General features: G+C 44.5%; 1 protein-coding gene across 2 annotated transcripts in view; it reads right to left on the bottom strand.

Annotated features, from left to right (window-relative positions):
• Positions 1-14,511: 14,511 nt before the first annotated feature.
• Positions 14,512-21,407, bottom strand: part of LINS1 (lines homolog 1) — a 142,450-nt gene continuing 135,554 nt past the window's right edge. For both annotated transcript variants that reach the window (XM_069625031.1, XM_069625032.1), the window contains exon 7: positions 14,512-19,808. In XM_069625031.1, the coding sequence (XP_069481132.1) occupies positions 18,938-19,808 (871 nt within the window). In that variant the 3' untranslated portion in view covers positions 14,512-18,937. The remainder of the gene's footprint in view (positions 19,809-21,407) is intronic.

The following is a 21,407-nucleotide window of genomic DNA, read 5'->3' as shown; positions in this document are numbered from 1 at the left end:
ACGTGTAAGCTGATCACAGACTGCCATCCATTCTTATCCAGTCAGAACTGCATTATTCTTGCTAGGACTTTGGTTATGTCCAAACTCGATTATTGTAATGCTCTTTATCAAGGCACCATCTAACGCAACCTCAACAAACTCCAAATCATTTAAAATAATGCTATTCGTGCGGCCCTCAACATTCCTAGATCTGCACACATCACTGAAACTGGCTCTTAGTTGCCCAAAGGATATCATTGAAATCCCTAGCCATTACTCACAAATGTGTTAACAACCAGGCCCCCATCTACCTAGCCTCTCGGTTCTCTCAGTACCTACCTACACTATAACTCAGATCTTCCCAAGCACATTGCCTCACCATCCCCAGATACAGATACATCCCCAGATACAAACTACAGACAGCTGGAGGTGCTAGCTTCCCAGTCTTAGCTGCCAAACTCTGGAACACATTGCCACTCACCATCAGAATCTTACCCTCACCCACCCTATTCAAATACAAAGCCAAACTTTGGCTATCCGCTACATGTGACCATTTGCCTTCACATGCCATCTCAACCTATCCACCGTTATCTTTTGTCTAACTACCTCCCGCCAATTTGCTTACCAAACTGCATTGTTATGTGCAGTACCTTTATGAACGTCTTTTGATTGATATAACTTATTTGCTCGTGTGAATGTAATTGATTGTTGTAACTCATTCATTTACCTGTTGATTTAAGCTATGGGGCCGGTTGCCCTCAGGCCTTGTGCGCTATACAAATAAATAAAATACAAATGCATTGTTACTGGGAAGCCCAGGTATATAAAATTCTTGTGCGTTTCCCAAAACAGTGTTTTCCACCTGACATTTAAATTTCTCACTAGCTTTATGGGTACCACCAAGGCACATCGTTCTGATCTTTGATTTGCTTATTACCATATCATTTTCCCTGACGTAATAAGTTAGCGCAGTTAGAGTTCGCTGTAAACCGAATCGGGTCTGATCGAAAAGGATAATGTCATCGGCATATGACATGAAGACGATCTTAATGCCATTTATGCTTGGTGGGAAATTTCATATGGAATGCAAGACTAGTTCCAAGTCTGCTGTGTAGGCATTATAGAGGATGGGACCCAATACACAACCCTGCTTCAAGCTCCGGTTTATAGGTGTACATTTGGAATAATAACCTTCGGAGTTAAGGCGTATAGCAATTAAATTATTTGAATGTAGGGATTGTATAAAGTATAACAATTATGGGTCAGTGCCCCAGTTGTTTTAGTTTTTCCCATAACTTCAGTCTTGAGACCAGATTGAAGGCCTTGGTGAAGTCCACATAGCAGCAAAATGGGCCACTTTCCTTCCCTTTATCACAAGCAGCTTGTAGAAACTGAAGAGTGGCGATGTTGGTCGTGGTGTTATTAGTTTTTCTAAATCCTGTTTGGAACATGATCAGAATATTTATTTTCTTCCAGCCAGAGAGCAAGTTGTTCAAGAAGTGTGTTTTCAAAATGATTCTGGCTGGAATCCATCATTGTCAGCAGGCAGTAATTAAATGGATCTAGTCTATTTCACTTTTTAAAAATAGGGACCAATATAGATCTCCACCAACTGTCAGGAATGATGCCAGTCAGGACTATATGGGAAAACAATACTTTTAATACCTTTGCCTGCTATACAGGATTTTCCTTAAAAACCATATTAGGAATTCCATCCGGGCCAGGGACCCGTGAGGCTTTGGTTTTACCTATTAGCCGCAATAAGTTTCCTTCCTCAATATCAAAACTAAGAGGGCAGTGATACTCTACGATTTCGGCCAGAGTATCATTATGACGATCTAGACTAAATTAATGAAGATTGGATGAAATGTAGTAAAGATGCCGAATATATAGTAACCAATCCTCCTGAGGTATGGGATTAAGTTCTTGTGGAGAAAAAGACTTGTGAAAGTCATTATAGAAGCACCAAAATGTACTTGTATTTTGAGTTTCAACCAGAAAAATAATTTCTGCCAGTTTGAATTTCGAATAGATAGCTTATGCTGTTTTTGCCAGTTTCTATATTTAGTTGATAAACTTTTTTATTTTTTTGTCTCTCTTGAATACATAATTCAAGATTGGCTCACTGTCTAAGATGCATTTTTTTCCTTTCAGCAATAAAGTAATCAAAGGGGGTGAAATTATTTGGAATATTGTTTCTGGTTCTCCACTTCTTATTTAGCAATGGATAAACTTTGGCAGTAACCATTTTGCCCAGGTCCCACTCAGCTGCAACCAAGACGGCAGTCAGTCTGGGATGATCTAGGTTTAAAATCCGGTTTGTGATTTTAATGTTTGCAGGTGACCATTTGAGGCGATTGGCTGATAAATGCATAATGGACTTAGAACATTACCTAGGGACGGGAGAACACTTTTCAATTTCATATTCCAACCAAGTACCCTGTGATCACTCTACCTATTATGAGTAATGGTGATATGGCTACAATAGGTACTCAGAGCAGAACTTGCTATCACATAATCAATGAATGATTTAAACAATACCGTTGAACCAAGTAAAGTAAGGCTTATTTTCTTGGTGGGGAGGTATATCCAGGAATTTCAACTCAAAAAAGTCCATTACTTTGGACCAAGAATTGTAACCCAATGGTGCAGAGGTGGGTATCAAGTGTAGATCCCTTTTGTTGAACTCTCCCGCTATCACCACATGGCCTGGTGGTGACCTCTCAAACCAGTGGGAGAGAGAGTTAATCAAAATGCTCTGAATGGAGCAAGTGTGGAGGCCACCCGGGGGATCATAAATATTTTTGATCCATATTTCCACAGGTTGAGCGGGGGAAAGTTGCATAATTCCCGTCAGGACATGAGAAGATGTTTTCCCATATAAAAAAGGGTGTCAATTTTATGTGCTTTGATGCCTATAGCTAATCCACCACTGACCCGCCCTGTCAAACTTATAGGGAGTAGGGATCTCGATCCCCTCCTCCGAACCACAGAAGCCAAATAGATTGACCCCTCCCACCGTGGTTGGCACGGGCGCCTGAACGTATATCACAGGGAGCCACGTGGCAGCCAATGGGGGGAAGATGGAGTTAGGGAAAGGGGATGGAGTGACAAAGGAAAGGAGTGGAACATAACAAACCAATACATACAACAGCAAATCCTCCTGTACCTGAAACCGTAATTCTAAATCACCTAGCCTAATCTCTTATTCCTGAAGTAACCTGCTAAATTATAACCATGGTGGCTTTACAAGTCTTCACTTTGCATATCACAAACATAACCTAGAACACAGACCTTGAACGTAACATGTTACTGGGGACAGTAATGTATGAAAACACATAAGATGGTTTAGACGCAAATGGCACAAACAAGGGTTGTCCCTTTCATGAAGATACAAGACACACGGCCCGTTGGGCACAATGAAACCACAAACAGAGTCTTGGGACCAAACATAGCACATAACAGGCCCTTGTGATAAGTGGACTCCAAAGACTTATTCCAATTACATACACTTTAGGATAATCTGCCCCTAGGGCACTGTTTTATCAGTCCTGAGTTCTTATAACATGTTTCCTCTCACATGGCGTGTATCAAGCGGGACGTGTATCCTAGAGCGTGTTACCTCACACACTCACTGCATAATGGATAATGAATCAATAGATGAACATCAACGTATTATAACCCCAGTATGTAAGCACCGAGGTCCAAAAACACTTAACTGATGGCCCGGATGCCTCACGAGGACATCCGGACCCTGAAGAGCGATGCCCAACACCGGGTGGTAAGAACCGCTTCACCGCCGCAGCCCGCGACAGACTTTCTTGTGTTCTTCAGCGTTACCGTCGAGGCCCGGGGAGAAGGGAAGCTCAATAAGTCCTCCGGCGTCGGATATGCTCCCACATGCCTGCTCCAACACTGCTGCTGCCCATGCTGATAATCAGTAATTACCTGCACCGAGGCACGGGCGGCGGCGGGTTTTAACAGTTGCTGCTAATGAGCAGCTGGTGCCGCGCGCGATAGAGGAGAACTACACTCTTCCTAAAGCCTAATGGGAAATGTAGTTTATCTCCTCCTGCCAAGCACCAAGCGCTGTCCTCGGCCTTTCCACAGATTCCTGACACGCCCTTTCTTTGAGGGAGTAGCATTATTAGATAACATTTGGAAACTGTCAATAGTGATGCATTTAGTACACCATGTTTCTTGTAATATAATTATGCCAAAATCTTCTAATAATGTATGTCCCTCTGTGTGCACCGAAAAGGAGTGAAAACCCCTTGTGTTCCAGGATAGCCAACGTAATAAGTTATTGGCTCAGTTGGTCCGTTTGCACGTTGGAAGATGCAAGAAAACAGCAGAAGAAGCCACTGGAATGCAGATACTAATGGAAGTGAATATAGGTGGAACGACAGATGGTATTGTGAGAGTAAGAGACAGACTAAGAGAGAAAAATGCACAATGTAACTTATTTCCAGCGGGAACAATACAAATGGACAACCCACGTGATCCTAAAACGTATGAAGGGAAGTGGATTTGGTGCAACCCAGAAGGGTATGCTGTTACATGTACTGGTCCTTTGATGATCACACAAACTATTACGGACCCCTTGGTGGAATAACGAAGATATGGGAAAGGAATTGGATGTATACAGAATTGGTCGACGAGGGGACCAGAGTGGGACTGAAGAGGGGTGGGCAAATTCCACCCCTGGTCCCCTTCCCATAAAGCACGTTGCCCAGAAGAAGAAGCGAAGGCACCATAATCACCCATACCATTTCAGACCAATTCCTACCGCTCCCTTGATTGACAAGTACGTCAAGAGGTACCCACTCAGCCAACCATAGAGCCCATGAGCAGTGCCAATGTTACCCAGAGTAGATCAAGAACCCCAGGGAGGACCCAAGGAGACTTCCATCAACAGTATTGGTTAAAGCACCATGAAGCCAGAGCCACTGATGTTGGTAGAGACACCATGACATAGATGCGTTAGACAGGAAGCATATGTGCCATCCGCACATCGGTACACAACCACACACCCTAATACATGAAGAACACGAGCGTACAGTTCTATATGTAAGAGGACTGACACACACATTACTGCCTTTGCTTTTATTATTTTGTCATTAGGCTAATACAGAAACCGCAAGGAGCAAGAGATCCTGAATAAATGCTTGCAGATGCTTATATGAAAATTAACCGTAGGGAGCTGCAGGAGCGCCTATGGGACCTGACAGAGCCATGTACTACTAACATATGAAAAATATAGACTAGTATGAACAGATTGAAGCCATGCCATGGCTTAGGAAAATTACAGCAGGGCGCAGACCGTCGGCAGGAGCTGCGCTGAGCAAATTTAGGCTGCACAGAGAAGTATACGTGTGACAGAACCCACTGCCAAGGCCATTAAGATGCGAGTGACATCCCTGAATGACAATAACACCAGCAGCAATAAATGCGAATACATTTCCTTAGTTCAGAATAAATCACAGCTGCAGAAGCCCAAAAATTGGTCTCTGAACACGTGATCCGCCTGAGCCAATGATAAACCAAAACTAGCAGCTGGGAAAGAGAAGCAGTCTCAGGCTGCCAGACAAAGGCGTGTAACAAAGATGTTACATCAAGAGACGAGAGTTGCATGGTGATAATGGGCACTCGCATAGTCTATGGTGGTGCACACAAGTTACAATGCAGACACATTGTTCTTATTACCTTGAGAAGGAACTCCACGAGCTGAGAATCACTTTGGATCCCAGGCCTGGGGAACGTCAGCTCTAGCCAATCACAGTTTAGTACCCTAGGGGAGGGTAGCAACAGGTAAGAACCAATGGTAAGACCCTCAAACTGCAAAATTGTAGCATTTTTCTGGGATGGTCCAAGCTAGACACCTGACATGGGCGAGCCAGTGAACTAACATACATAGAGTCCACTATAGGTGGAATATTACTCTGCGCCCAATCACAGGGTGCAATAGGTTTGCTGGAGAAGGGCCTAGATTGATTGTATCGTCATTCTGATGTCATAGTAGCACAAAACTGGCCTGCGAGCCAGGAATCATTGAAATGGTCTTGGATCCTGCTCATCCCAGAACTGATCCGGTTTGGTTTTGGCTGTAATAAACCACAGTTTGAACTTGCTGCCTGTCTGGACCTTATGTTCCTTTTGAGGGAAGGAGTTGGGCCTTCCATGAGTTCAGAGTCCACGGACTACTAGTAGTTCTTGAACCTACATGGGGGTTTGGCCCGCCACTACAATTTAAAACTGCTAAACATGTTGGCAAAGATTGCGCATCTGGAATCGAAGCGAAAAAAGACGTTCAAGGCAAATAGAGGCAGACCAATGTGAAGAGTGAGAAGGTAGGTAGGAATTAGCTACTCTGGTACACTGTTTATTAGGCCATAATTAAGGCACACACCAACAGGCGTGCAGAGTGAACTATTTGAAAATGGGCAAAATTAAAAAATATGCAGTTGCCCTGTAGCGATAGTCAGCGTCTCCATGGGCAAACTACCAAATAATCTGTCAGCACTAAAGGCACAGTAGTTAGCCGTGTGGAACTGATGTACATTTTGACATGTACAGAATGAGTAAGCTACAATATAAACTTTGCTACAGTTCCAGCATTTGTTCGCTTAAAAAAAAAGACAAGTATCCTTGTCTGTACTCTTGGTCTACTCTGAAAGGTTGGTGGGGACTGGCTGGGATTTTCACAATGAAAAGTCTAGCTATACATAGAACCTAGAATATGGAAGCGTAAAGCATAAGGTTCATGGACACACACACATGCTTCTAAAAAGAACAAAACACAAAAGGTCTTAAAAGACAAGGCAGAGCCATGCGTCATAGGAAATTAGGAGCTTGCGGAACATTTTGCCATATAAGTTCAGACCAGCATTTTATGGAATAGCCTTCACACTGTCTCTTGAAAAACTCACCAGCATAGGGGAAGGTAATCAAGAGTCCATGGTGTTCCAGGTGGCCATTTTGTTAACTTGTTTGTGTTAAAGGATGTCAAGGGTATCCATGATGCAGTTATCCACAGTTCAATGAAGTTGAGAAAGTTCTGTCGTGACTGTGAACACGTTTAAGTTACTTTAGAACATTTATAGTGTATAATGGCCCTGCCAGGGGGCCAGGCTTTGAGTAGCAGACTCCAGTAGAATAGGTCATTTAGGAAATAATAATATGGTTTGGGAAACATGTTCACGGTAGTTACAGAGTTTCGCTGCCCGAGTGGAATATGGGTCTATCATCCAAGTGCTGCCGAGGGCAACCAGAAACGGTTAAAAGACTGGAGTGAGAGTGGCAGGTCCAGCAAATTGAAAATACTTTAAGAATGTTGATTGTTGGCACAATACCTGGAACTTTTTTGCTTGCCAACACAAAGCCACTGCAGAGGATTTAGGGATTCTGAAATATGGTCTGCCTTCAAGGCCGGCAGGTACATTCCGAGCTAATTGATGGACTGCCATTGGGTAATTTGGGAATCCCAGGTAGATTCTGTCACAGTAAGTACATTCGTAGCGGCGGGAATAGTAAATGCATTCAGTAAGACAGTTCAAAAAAAAGCTTTTTTGTTACAGATTATCTGGGATCTAACTGACCAAGTTTTATCCAGATTTAGAACAAGTTTATGGCTCTTTCAAACTTCTGTCGGGTAGATGCCAAGAGTATGTGGTGCAAAGGTGTTGATCCCAGCATCAGGATTGGGGATGAAATATAGAACCTCAATTTTTGTGGGATTACATTCTACGTCGGTATTGTGCCCCCACTCTTTTTTCTTCAATATGGAAAAAGGGCAGTGGTGCCTGCTCCCAGAATCTAATCCAGCCTGAACAATGCTAGGCCTCATCTGCACTCACGCAGAACGATACACCGTGGCAGCGTTGAGCTAAAGGTTAAACAGCAGAGACAAGAGATTGAACCACTGCAATATACCACCGGCATATATTATTGCAGAGTTAAAAGGTGGAAGGGCTTCGGACTGAGATTGGTTACTTAGGAAGGAGTTTATCTACGCATGTGCAAAACGTGGTTACCAGTCAATTGGTCGAAAACATTTGGTCGACAGGACAACTGGTCGACACCATTTGGTCGAATGCCAAATGGTCGAATTTTTTTTTTTTTTTACCCTTTTTTTGGGGGGGGTCCCCCCCCAACCCCCTTTTTTCTTTTTTTTTTCCCCACACGAAAACCCACAAAACACATATATATATATAAAAAAAAAAAATTCGACCATTTGGCTTCGACCAAATGGTGTCGACCAAATTGCAGTCGACCAGTTTGTCCTCCAACCCCATCACTGCACAGACTCTGTGCCATGTCTGGCCCGGAGGCGAGCCTAATGAGAGACTACAGCCAGGGCTGAAGTTAATTTACTGAATGTTAATTCTTTTTTCTGCAAAAGGCAAACTGGACATCCATCGCGGAGGACCCTGGGATCGAGGGAAGGTTTCTTTAGGAGTGGCTATACCACTGCATGTTTAAGGCCTGGGGCACGATGCAGGTGCTTAGCTGCTGTCGATATTAAAATGTCATTGACTAGGAGCTGCCTTTATCATCTATATATTGGGGGGGGGGCAAGTGAGTCTGCTCTCTTTGAAAATAGTTATAGTTTCTACTGAAGGTAGGGATTAGAATTCTAGGATGCAATCTGTGTCAGTCGATAAAGTGAGAACGTCCGATTCTGCACCAGAATTTGGAGCCAGAGGATGCTTGATTACATGGTTACTAACTGGACTTACTTTAGAATGGAAAACGTTGGCCAAAGCTTTAAACAACTCACTTATAAAAGGGGCTATGGAAGCAGCAGTGGGTGATTGTATTTTGTGCAGGTGCCCCGAAAGTTATTTAGGCATATTTTGCTCAGAATCTATACCTGTCTTGTAAAAAGTACACTTTGTGATGAATAGTCTATCTTTAATACAGATAAGATTTTATTTAGATAGCCAGAGGACAGCTTTTCTGTCTCCACTTTCATTCAGTTACTCTAGTGTTTTGCCTGATATCTGCGTGTTCATCCGAATACCATGCCTTTCCAGGGTAGTTTGTTTTATAATTTTAACTGGTTTCCCGTGTGTGTGATTGTTTTCAATAAACTAGAAATATTATCATGCTAACGACATAATGTCGCTTCAGGGATCAGAGATTGGAGGAAATGTATTAGCCTACCACGTAGGTCCACACACCCTCCACTCCTCATCCTACCTGAGATTGGGTGATCCCATCCCCACTGTACCCTCCCCGGGTTGCCTGTAGATCCCTTGCTGATAGATTGCCCACCTTCCCCCACCCCCGTTAGTTCCCCGCTCACTTGTTCCTCTGCTCCCCTCAACATGTTGTTGCCTTTATGATTGTAAAGCACACTGTTGCTTCTCGAAGCTAGGCTCACATTCAATAAATAACAAAATAACAATGGCCACGTTAATGGAAACAATGACCAGGGATATTGGGGTAACTAGGGACAATTTGCTTGGGACTGGCGGATTAGGGTTTTAAGAGGTACAGGCAGAAGCCAATTGAACTCATACACGTCTGAACAGCTGTTTGGGAAAGGCAGATCGATCTCTAAGAATGGATTTAGCTTGTCCGATTTAAAAAGGCTGTCTTGGGGGCAAACATCTTAACTGGAGAGTCAAGTGATTTTTTTCTGGAAACCAAGGTCAGCCAAATTGCCAATTCGAAATTGAGCGAGGCAAATTTCCCTCACACTCAAGCCAGAAGTTTAAGCCTCCACGCATAATTAGGTTTGGTCAAAAGGGATCAGCGTGTTGTGAGTAGATCTGCCAATTTAAAAAATATCTAACTGGGTGCATGTAAGGAAGTAGGGTGTCAAAAAATAAGGAGAACGTTGCAGACAAAAGTGTGGGAAAAGGGCGTTTGGCATTTCCAAATCTGAGGCCCCATATTTCAATGTCCTCAAGTGAACAGATATTTCAATATTATGGGCAACATTTGAAAACAAATTTCGGTGATAAACTGATCCAATAATTTTCTTTTAGGGTGCCACGGATCAAAAACAGAGCTTTATTGCAGAATTGGCATTCAGGTGCACAGCCTGAACCTTCTGTGGCATGTCAGCTGGTTGGAATAAGCATGTTTTTAAAATTGTGTTACATTGTGAGCAAGGCATGCATTTTGGTTGGGAAATGAGACAGGGGCTATATAAACCAGGGTTTATGAAATGACACTGGCTCAAGGTGGGGGGTTCAGTCCAGTCATTGTGTTTAAAGTGCATTTTAATACCTGATGGGGCGACAAACTCAGCCGTGTCCAGTCCAGACGCAGATAGGCAATCTATTTGACAGGCCCACTTAAGAGCATCCACAGCATAGATACTTCGTTTCTGTTTAAGAGCAGGGCCCAAAATAGGAGTTAAAAAGGAGATTTTTAATATTGCTTGATGAGAAACTAGGACTTCAAATAGATTCCGTTGGATACCAGGAACATAACAGTGAAACAAGTCCCACAAGAAAGTAAAGTGAGTCGGCAGTATCCGTGGGAGTGCAAGTCCCCTCCAGCTCTTTACAAGGCAAACAAGGAAAAATTACACAATATATTGAAATAGAAACAAGACCAATTTAAAACAGAGGATGGCCTCCGGCAGGCTTCCTTTGTAGTAGCACTTTGTCAGATTCCCAATCAAATATCAACCACCTATGAAACAGGGATAACGAGGGCAGGACGACATAGGGTTGGTGCGTGGTCGAGCAAAATGTTAAGGCGAGTGCAGCATGCCCACTTCAGCCCGACAGACTTATGCAAACCATGGAAACTGGCTGGTCTGCCACGGTCAAACCAAAACACGGAACCAGCCTGTCTGCCAACACTGCCCTTGTCATCCTAGGACATACAATCTTACCATTTGATACTGCTAAACGCTCTGTATGCTCTTCTGAAATTTAAATGGTTCGGCAGTCAGTGGTGCCAACTACCTTGGGTCACATCCTCGTGGGAAACTGGTAGGTACTTGTACTGAGGACTGTCGATTCTTGCCTTGACCCAGCACCCTTCTACAGCATGCCAAATATCCAATCTCCAAGCTGCAGGTGTTTTAAAATTCCAGTCACACTAGTACTAAGAAAAAAGCCCTTCTCGCCAAGCTGATCTTTCAGATGAGATGGGACCTCTACCAGCGCCCCTTTACTGGGCGGGGCATCCTTGAAGCTTCATCCACACACATGTGCCTGGAAAGATTCCCAAAACAACCGCAGGTCCACACTTCGAGATGCCGAGCCACCTCCTACAACCAAGAATCTAAAACTGCGTTCCCCCAGAAAACACTAAAGCATGAAGGAGGCAAGACTTGGCCAGGGAGATGTTCCTTGTGAACACAAAACAAGCCACTGCCTTCAGCAAGAACCTTTATCCCATCTGTAGTAAAGACGTGACTTACAAAACGCGCTATACTAATACCATCGGCAACTCATCCCGTTGCTTAGGCCACCCACTTCTACTAAGGACAATAGCTTAGACAATAGCTCAGACTCAGCAGTGAGTACTTCTGTAGATGTACCAGAGGTGGACAAAGATGTGCTACTCCATCACGTCACTCTGTTAATAAGTCTATTCAAATTCACCCTTGATCTAGAATGTGAGAAGGACATAGTCGGTTATGTAGGGGGGAGTTTGTAGCTGTTTAGGCAAAGCCAGAGGGGCACAAACAAGCAGTCAAGGCAGCGTCCCGCGAAGCGGACTGTCTTCGCAACTTGTTGTACAAAGCCTTGTTTGTTCATATCCTCAACTAATACTGAATATCTGAGTTGGAGGGAAGGGCATCAGCCCAAAAAGTAGAGCTCATGTGAGCCATTTTGGCAAAGAAAAGAGACATTGGGGCAGATCATTTCGATCTGAAGCCGAAAATGGCCCTTTTTTAAAGGATTGCAAAATGTCTCGGGAGGATAGCTCAGGGGCAACATGCTCGCCTTGGAAGCAAGACGACATGGAGCACCACAGGTTCGATCCCCAGGTCCGCGCTTAGAAACCTCAGGGTATTAAGCGCGTTATGAATAACCTATCATATCATAGCAGGAACTGTACAGGGGTAAAAAGAGGTAAAACAAGTAGGCATGTTCTCATTGGGATGGATTCAAAGGAAGCAAACTCAGGGCGTTAAAGGATATGTTTGTAAAGACGAAGGTCGCCCAATGACTTTTGCAATGCTCTGGGATCTGCATAGCTGGGAGTTCCCCCAAAGAAACAGGGATGAATATCACTAGTGAGAGTCGTGCCTCTGACAGCGAGGAGACACTGCATTGCTAGTGATGAAGCGACAAATAGTAGCCCATCAAATTGATGGAGTCTGTCAGTTGGCTTTAGATGTACTATGCATGCAATAGGCTTAGCTTTGTGTCACCAAGAGAAACAATTACAAACAGAATTGGCAACAAAGAACTGTGCTAACAAGGAGTGGCTTACGGATTTCGTGACAAATTCTTTGTACTCAAAAGAACATTATCATTGAACCTACTATGACTTAATTCTTGTTCTTTGAAAAGGAGAGACGGTTCTAAAAAGGAGAGACAGTGAGAGCCCCCTTAAACACATCAATTCGAAACCTTCAGCAAACCCTAAAAACACTTTCTAGCGTCTCCTTTTTCATGTTATTGATACCTTAAGTACTACCTGTTGACAGCGAATGGAGTCTTGATGGATAAATCAAAGCTACTTGCACATTGTAACGCAATTTCTTTGCCTCGCAGCCTCCAACTAAGTCTCCAGAAAAAGATCACTGCCCTTAGACCAACTCAGTTGCTTGAAAAACACACTCCATATTGTTGCTCATTGGCACTTGCCAATGCCAACAACACGAGCCACCGTGACTCTGAACTCTGTTTTTCATCATATGTGTCTCACGAAAGTTTCACAAAGAACAGTAGGCTCCAGGGTATGCCCTGAACTATTACACAATTATCATTCATTAGCGCCCTCTGAGGCGCCGTCAACCAATGAGGATCCCCACAAAGGAAAGTCCGCGTTGCAAGCAGTTTCGCTGGTATCTGGCACTTCCCCCTCCCTTCCCCACAGCACCCCATGTAGCTCCCTACACCACAGGTGCTAATAGGTACCTTGGTCTCCACACCGCACAGTGCTTTCAGCCAGGCAGCCCCTCTTCAAAGTTGATGATGTCATCAACATTGTAAACAGAATTCCTGGATGACAGCTCTGTGCGGCCACGGGTTAAAAAGGTATGTTTCTTTTCCCTTGTGTTTAAAAAATAAAAACATTAGCACCCGTGTAGTGATCTACACGGGTGCTAATGGTGATATGCCCATCGGTGGCAGGCCGATCCTGGACTAACAGCCCACCACTCTGGTTAAGGGACCCTCCTGCGCTCGGGCCCTTAACTTGGGCAGCGAGCCATTATTCCCAGAGTCAACCCGCCACTGAGGTGCAGATCGCCACAATACACGAGTGTTCCTATCCAGTTTGTCCTGTTGTGGTCGGAATGTTGGGTGTGTCACCGGAGTGTGTTTTGTGTCCCCAATGGTCTGTGTGTGGCAGCTAGTTGAGGTACAGCATAACGTAATGGGTGTGGGGTGCAGATTCCTCTGGCTCACGCCTCTGGAATAAAGCAACCTACCTACAGAAGCTTCCTGTCTGTCTTACCTGAGCTGCCATATTTCGTTATGATACAAACTGTACATGCAAATGTTATGGGCATCCCATTTTATCTTCCCACCACAGTTTGGACATTTGTTAAACACAGCAGATGGAAGCTAAAAGACAAGACTTGCAACTGAAAGTAAAGGACTTCTTTCTTGTTGAAATATCTTCCGGCCACCCCCTTAAAAATGTGATCTTGTGATGGAAGAGAATCCATTCCTTGAGCTTACAAGACACTCTCGGTCATCTTACAACGAAACCTTTCCCATCATCATTTTACTTAATCTGCCCCACCTAAAGAAATGGGGCAGATTATTTTGATTAGCTAACTATTCACCCATTACCCTTCTAGGTCATTCCCACAGCTGCCATCCTACACTGCCAACTTCAAGGGGCAACAGTCAGCCAGACCCGACTCCGAGGGCAGGTGAACCTTCCAAGTTGTAAGCCAGCAGGGTTACACTGAATCAAAGTGAAAAAAATGATCAGAAATTAGGAGTGCTGGTTACTAAACGGATGAACACAATGTGTCGTCACTTACCCGGCTTAAGGAACTCATTTCCATCTTACTAGGTGGGAGTTTGAGTACAAGTGTTTATGTAGTAAAGCAAGGTTCTTTTTACCATTAGGTTCTCTGTCCGGGATGTCACTAAAGAGTACTATATTGTGCTGTGACCATGTGGGTATTTTCCAAAAGCATGAAAAATAGGTTAAATACATAAACAAACAGGAAAGCTCAGACAAGGGGGGGTGCAAATGTGATAAAACTGGACAATTGTAGCTATTTTCAGGGTCAACCTAGCTCCTTTAAGTAGCTGTATTAAACAAAACACCACTGGTCCAATGAACATGGACACATGATCAGCGCACACTTCGGCTCCATCGCGATTTGAGTTCATGTGTAAATAACGTGAGCGAGACAGGGAACGAAAGTCAGATTTGAAATGGTCAGAAGCATTTTATTGTCCTAATATTCTTGCTCTTACAATACAATTTACTTTCCGTAATCCGTTAAAGCAGTGCACATTCCCCAACATGCGACAAGAGAGTGCTGTACCCCAAATCCTTATTGGAAGAGTAAGTGCAAGTCTGCTACACAGCGGACAACACAGTCGGTCAACAGGATTTAAATGGCTCCGTTGAAAGAGCTTCATTAGCACAACATTATTGAACCTTTACAGCAATCCCTGGTTCCGCCACCCTGCTGTCTACTGAGATTAAGTTGGTTGGCTCCCAGTAGCTATTTGACGCAGTGGAGGCTGCTATAAGCACCAATGTATTTGTGAAGCACCACGTTGATTTTTTAGGCACATTTGGTAAATATTAGGAGCCGAGTCTCATACGTCTGCGCAAGAATCGTACTCCCCCCCCCCCCCCATGTGCGGACACGTGATCAACAGAAAACCTGAGGAGAAAGACATGTACACATCATTTCGACTGAACTGCAATGGATAACTAGGTAACAGCGAAGTAATGCGACTCATGCAGCATCACAACACATCTGTGACCAATCCGACCAATCAATTACCCCCAAAATCCAACACATATTATTGCCATTTATATAGCGCCTTTCACCATTGGTATGGTGCCAACATGATGATCGTTTAACGCCCTTGAAGGACCGGAGTGCAGGTATGGCAAAATTCGTCAAAGGAGTTTAGAATGTGTGTGTGCATTTTAGCCAAAGCGAAGTTGGGTAGGGGCGGCCAGGTCCCTACTAGCTACCCATATCAAGCAGGCATGTGGGTGGGTGCAGTGAAAATGAAAAGAGCGTGCAAGAGTAGTAGAAATAAATGATGTGTCCAGCTAGCCTGAATGTTTGTAGTGAGGGGTTGGGAGGTAGCTGCATTCTAATGGCAGAGGTGTGTAAAATGTTATCGGGGGAATTAGTACGGTTGCAGATGTGTGCATGCGAGGGGCCTTGCCTTTGACTAACTTCCATAAGTATGGATGAGATACGTAGCCCTCTGCTGTTGCTGGCTTCTTGGATTTGTATCTGTGGCGTGGACTCCCTCCTGTGTTCTACTGGATATTGTTAATCAGGTTCATTCTTACCGTCCTTCAGTGAATGTATGGGAGTTCATTCCTGCCCCAAACATCCTGGGGTGAATAGTTAGCTCAAGAGGACAGGGTTAATCAGGGTGCCGGTGGGAATAGCCATTTCTTGAGGGCCCTCCAGAAGGTCCTCTATGCTTCAGATGTTAACCAGCATTGAATTCCAGAGAGTGGAGGCTTGGACAGAGAAGAGAGAGCCTCCAATTCCGGTTGATTTGAAAAGGGGATCACCAGGAGAGCAGTGCCTCAATTAAGTTTTCTATTGGGATGCTAGTGGGTGATTTTCTGTAGAAGGTATTTTGAGCCTGACCTGTGTAGGACTCAGTGAGTGATGCACATGGTTTTGAAAGCAACCCATCGTCCAGTGGAGCACAAGATTTATGTGCTCCCTGGGACCGCGGGCAGGAAGGAGTTGAGCTGCAGAGTTCTGGACATTTTGGAACTTTCTGAGTTGAAAAGCAGGGGGACCTAGGTAGAGAGAGTTGGCGTAGTCTAGGCGGGAGAGGACAATGGATATGATTGCAGTAAATCTGTGGGGGCAGGAAAGGTAAGGGAAGATGAACTGACTATTTAGAGGTGTAGGGAGAAAGATTTAGATAGTGTTAATATGTTGTGATAGAGTCAGGTCAGTGTGCATCGTACAATCCAGGTTTTTGACTGCATAGATTGGGAGAAGTGTGGGGGGTGGTAGGAGAGTGCATGAATTATGTGATATCGTGTGGAGTTCCTTGCTATTGTTCCTGGTGTTAGAGATTCTGTTCTTGCAAGAATATTTTTTTCCTTGCAGATATGGTACCGATGGGTGTAGGCGGTTTTGTTTTGGGGGGATGGGTCAGCCCGCCATCTACGTTCCAGGGAGCGGTTGTGTGTTTTGAGGGATTTGAGGAGGGGGTGAACCACCTGGGCAAAGGGCCTTGTCTGGAGGGGGTATATCTTGAGGGGGTGAGAGGTAGGAGAGCATTGAAGAGCAATGAGTCGAAGTAGCTGATGGAAGGTAGTCCCTTCTTCGACTGGTAGGTTCGGGAGGGAGCAGAGCAAGGAGTTGGCCAGGTCTGGGGTCACTATGACCTTGTTCCATAGCAGGACATGGGTAAATAGTCCAATATTAGCCATCCGTAAAGGATGGCGAGTGACGAGAGCAAGATAAAGATGGCTGCGTGGTCCTTCCATATGAGCGGTGTTGGGGGGTGGGGAGCATGGAGATGATGTTGGTGGAGCTGTTGATCGCATCAAGAGTATGTTCTGCTGTGTGTCACCTTCCGAATCATTTTGAGGGCTTCCAGGTTGTCCAAGAATGGTCGTGCCATGAGGTTGTCAGGGGCATCAAATCATATGTTGAGGTGTCTGCTAGGGAGTCGCTTAGGGTGTTAGCGAAGTGTCTGTTATAATTACGATTGGTTATTTATAATGCGCTTAAAACCCAGAGGTTTCTAAGCACGGACCCGGGGATCGAACCTGTGTTGCTCCGTGTCGTCTTGCTTCCAAGACGACTTGGAAGCAAGACATCTGTTGTAGCTGGGGTCCTGTAGATGAGCAGGAATATGTGGGTCAGCGAGGGGTTAATGATAATTTAAATAGAAGCGATTCACAGTGTGCACTGCATGTCTGTGCCTTGGAGTGTGAGATAGGTGAGGTTTGTAGAGGATGGCAATTCTGACTGCTCTGCTAGCTCTGTTGTATGGATTCAGGGGGGGAATGCCTCATGTTCGAGGGGTCGAAAATCAGAGAACCAGGTTTCTGGGATGAACAGGATGTCTGGGCTTTCTTTCAGAGGAGAAGTAGAATATGCTGTGTCCGTTTTTGGCAACAGATCTGGCGTTGATGAGAATGCATGAGAGCGGGAAAGAAGGTTGAGGTGGTTGGCCCTTGGAATGCCCAGGGATGTGTTGGGAAGGTAGAGGGGGGGGGCTTCCCCTGGTGGAGACTTCACAGGGGGGTGTGGAGTGTCCGATGTGTGGAGCTTAGGGGGGTGTGGTGAAGAGTGTGTGAAGGTGTTTCCGGCGGGGTCGCAGAGGGGACTGGGTGTGCTGGTGGGGTCAAGGGGACAATGAGAGAGGGAGTCGGAGAGTAGAGGTGGAGCAGGAGAGGAGATGTGAGGTTTGAGATGACATCAGGTTGCTGAGGGGAGTATGTATTCAAGGATTTGTTAAAGAGGGACTTAACTAAAATTATGTGGGTAGAGCTGAAAGGGGCAGGTAAGGAGAGGCGTGCAGAGAGGGGATGGGCGCTGCAGATTAGAGAGAGAGACGGACAGACAGAGGGTCTGCCTACGAGGGGGTGTTGGTGAGGGATGCTTGGTCAACACAGGGATGGGAAGGCTAAGGTGGAGGAGGGGTCTGGAGGGCACTCGGGTGAGGGAGGTCACTGTGTGGGGTTGAGGGGGATGGGCAGTTGGTAGGGAGTGGTGGGGATTCATTCCTCCAGGCGGTCTTCTGGTGCACCAGAGTGCCCCACTGGTCTGAGAGTCAGCATGATATATTCAAATATTCAGCTAAATGCAATTAAGGGCTCTATTCATATATTTAGCTAGATGCAATACAGGCTATATCCAAATATTCAGCAAAAACAGAATGCAGAAAACATGCCACTGCATTTGAAATTCTGACATTATACCAAATAAGCACACAAGTGCAATTGCATTTCACTTGTCCCCCTGGCTACCACATGTGATTCAGAATAAGTCCTTGTGTGGTAAGTTGCTCATGTGGAATTAAACGTCTATCAAAGGCTCATACTCATTCAAAGGTTCTGGTCTCTTTATTGCCCATTTACCCTATCTAAGGAAATGTTCAGAAGCACAGAACCACTTGTTTTTATTACCAATGTATAGCTCCTACAGATCAGGTTGTTAGTAACTGGAAAGCATCATCTCGTGGAACTTCAGAGCAAGAGGGCAAGTTGGCTAGCACAGTGTTCTTTAGCGTGGGCTGGTGTGTATCATTAAAAGCACCATCAATGTGAGAACCCATGTTGGCAGTGTCGATACGAGAAGCCATCGACTGAACAAGTACATGAAGACTGGATCACCCTTTTGACAAAGACTTATCCCCAATAGAAGCATTGTGACAAAACTGTACTACTGTACCAGGGGCTCCAAGGTTATATAGAGGTTTCAAAGTGTTCAGGGCTCTCAATCTAGCACCAATTAATATTAAACACAATACATAGTTTGATCTTTGTACTTTCCAGTTATTGGAAAAGCACCAAGTACTTTAGGTACTGAGAAGGACACTTTGACAACTGAAAATCATGTCACTGCTCTGGATGGTACAATAATTTGGTAGAGCATGTTGATGAAAATCGACTAAGTTGTCAAACTGGCACTTAAGGTGCTTTGGAGGGGTTTCATGCTCCCATGTAGGCTTTCTATGTGCATTAATAGTTTAAGGAGTGCAGATGGATTGTATGGGAAGAGGTTCCTCCTCTGTAGCCGAGTGACTGCAACCTGTAGTTGTTCAAGGCACAGCATAGTCTTTAGAAGCATTCCTTCTGACGTGGAATGTACCGGGTCTTGTGGGACCAACCGGTTGCCAGTATCCTTTGGATTTGCACTGGCTGACCTCAGATCCAGCCTATCCAATTCTGCATCCAGGTCAGAGCAAACACTAGCTATTGCCTCAGTTACTTGATCCTCCGTACAGCTCTGATGAATTTCTTCTGCTGTGTCTTCTTCGGATTCATCAGAGCTGTCGTAATCAACCAAGCTACGAAGAGTTCCAAGACCAGAGGTGAGAGACCCTGATTTGCACAATATGCTCTGCTGGTCATCGTCTGTCTCACTTACAATTACTGGAGAACTGGTAGGGAGCATGGCTTGAGATGTGTTACTCAGGGCATCAGAAACCTTCATATCTGCCTGGCTGTTGGTATTGTCCAGTTGCACTGATGTAACCACCTTGCAAACAGGAACACCTTCTTTTGGTTTAAAAGCATCAAAGAACATGCAAACATAGCAGAACTGGGTCCACTCTTCTCGGAGGAACTTAAGGTACCTGACAAAATATTCCAGGAAGCAGGTTTCTGAGGAAATTAAGAAGTCCAGAAGGACTGTGGCATCAAACGCAACATTTTTCAACAAGAATAAGAACACGCAGTGAGGGTTACAGCCAGAATTGTGAGTCCAACAGGACAGGTCATCGGCAGCAGCAAATGTATCCATGGATCTGTTCCATAACCTGCAAAAAAAAAAAAGTACAAGGTTATTCTTACATTTGACAAGTACACAACAGAAATCTGAAACGGTTACACAACACCCGCCCTAACGTAAATACCATATAGAGAAACTTCACTTTATTAGACCTGCCATAACTCTCACCCCCGAAAAGATTTAATTTTAGTCAACAATGCCCATGTGACCTCTTTGCTCGAGGAAGATCTAGGAACTATCTCAAGATGAGGCCGTGCAACTTTGTGGGCTAACTTTGCCCTCATCAAAAAACGATGCAGATGGAGTTTTAATCTATCCCTCCCATTAGATGAAGAGATTCCATCCAAAATGAAAACCCACTTCAAAGATTTCTACTCTTTAAGCATGCAGAGCACATTTCCTTAAAAAGACACGCAATGTGGTGAATTTGTCCCACAGGGCCCTATTGATCTTGCGCATGGCATGTCTTTGCAATGAAGCCCGGCACCAGACAAATGTGAACACAAAGTCAAAGACCGTACCAGAACCGATGCTTCAAAGACGCACCCTGCAAATCCCAGCCCTTTGGTATGTTGAAGCAAGCCAAACACCAACTTAATTCATTCTCACAAAGTAAAAATGGTCTTGTAATCTCTGTGGTGCATTTTCACAATGGCCAAAACAAAGGGGGGAATTTACTGGCTGAGTATTGTAAAGGGGGGGTAGAAACGTTGTCAGTGTCTGTAATGACTAGATCACCCCTAACTCGACACAAACATCAGCAGCAGTGTCTCAGATTTCCATGGCAAACTACGTTCTTCAGCGGCACATCTTTGCTGCCAGACCGTGCAAATATATTCTAGTAGTTAAATACCTCTAAACAACCCTCGGATGACTCCCGAGGATCCTGAACAACCAATCTTCCTGGAAGAAATTTGATTTGCTATCAGATCTTTGTAAAGGGAAATGCTGTGGGCCATGAAAGTGATAAGAAAAATCAATAACTTCTCAACACCATACTTGATGCAGTTTCTTAACTCTTGAGACAAAGTCCACTGCCTAATTTTAATTGTGGACGCTGGGTCAGCAAGATGGGCTGGATTCTGAGCACTGGGGCAGCGTGGGGAGAATCCCTTGGCTACCACACCATGCTTCAGGTGAGAGTTCATCACATTGACAGCATAGATGCACCTAATCCTTTAAGGGAATCTGTATCCAGTGATATGGTCGCAGTGAAAAATCCAGCAGCAAAATACAAAAAAAAACAAAGTGCAAAAATAAAATCCAATTTTAAAGAAACTGTCTTTTTTTGCTGCAGGATTTTTGTGAGAACATATTACATAGAACCTTTAGCATGCATTTGGCAGCGCCTACATGCTAAGCTACCATCGTACAGGTGCAGATGTAGGCCTGGTGTTCTTGCCCTGGCCTGGCAGCGCTAGTGCACATCTGCCCCTATGGCAGGGCCATTGTACCCCACAGTATAGCTGCAAAGGAGGGACGCATTAGGCACACTACAAAACCAAGATGTTAAAGGAATGGTTCGGTCAGAAAATATTATTGGCCAAAAAGATGGCCAATAATAAAACAAATATCTAAAATATATATATATTTTAAGTTCCTATGGAAAGTTTCGAGCAAATGAAGC

This window comes from Ambystoma mexicanum, chromosome 11 (assembly GCF_040938575.1).
Source record: "Ambystoma mexicanum isolate Mex_15411 chromosome 11, UKY_AmexF1_1, whole genome shotgun sequence".
NCBI classification, from domain to species: domain Eukaryota; kingdom Metazoa; phylum Chordata; class Amphibia; order Caudata; family Ambystomatidae; genus Ambystoma; species Ambystoma mexicanum.
Note: the sequence above shows the minus strand (reverse complement) of the source record. Positions and strands in the feature narration are given on the sequence as shown.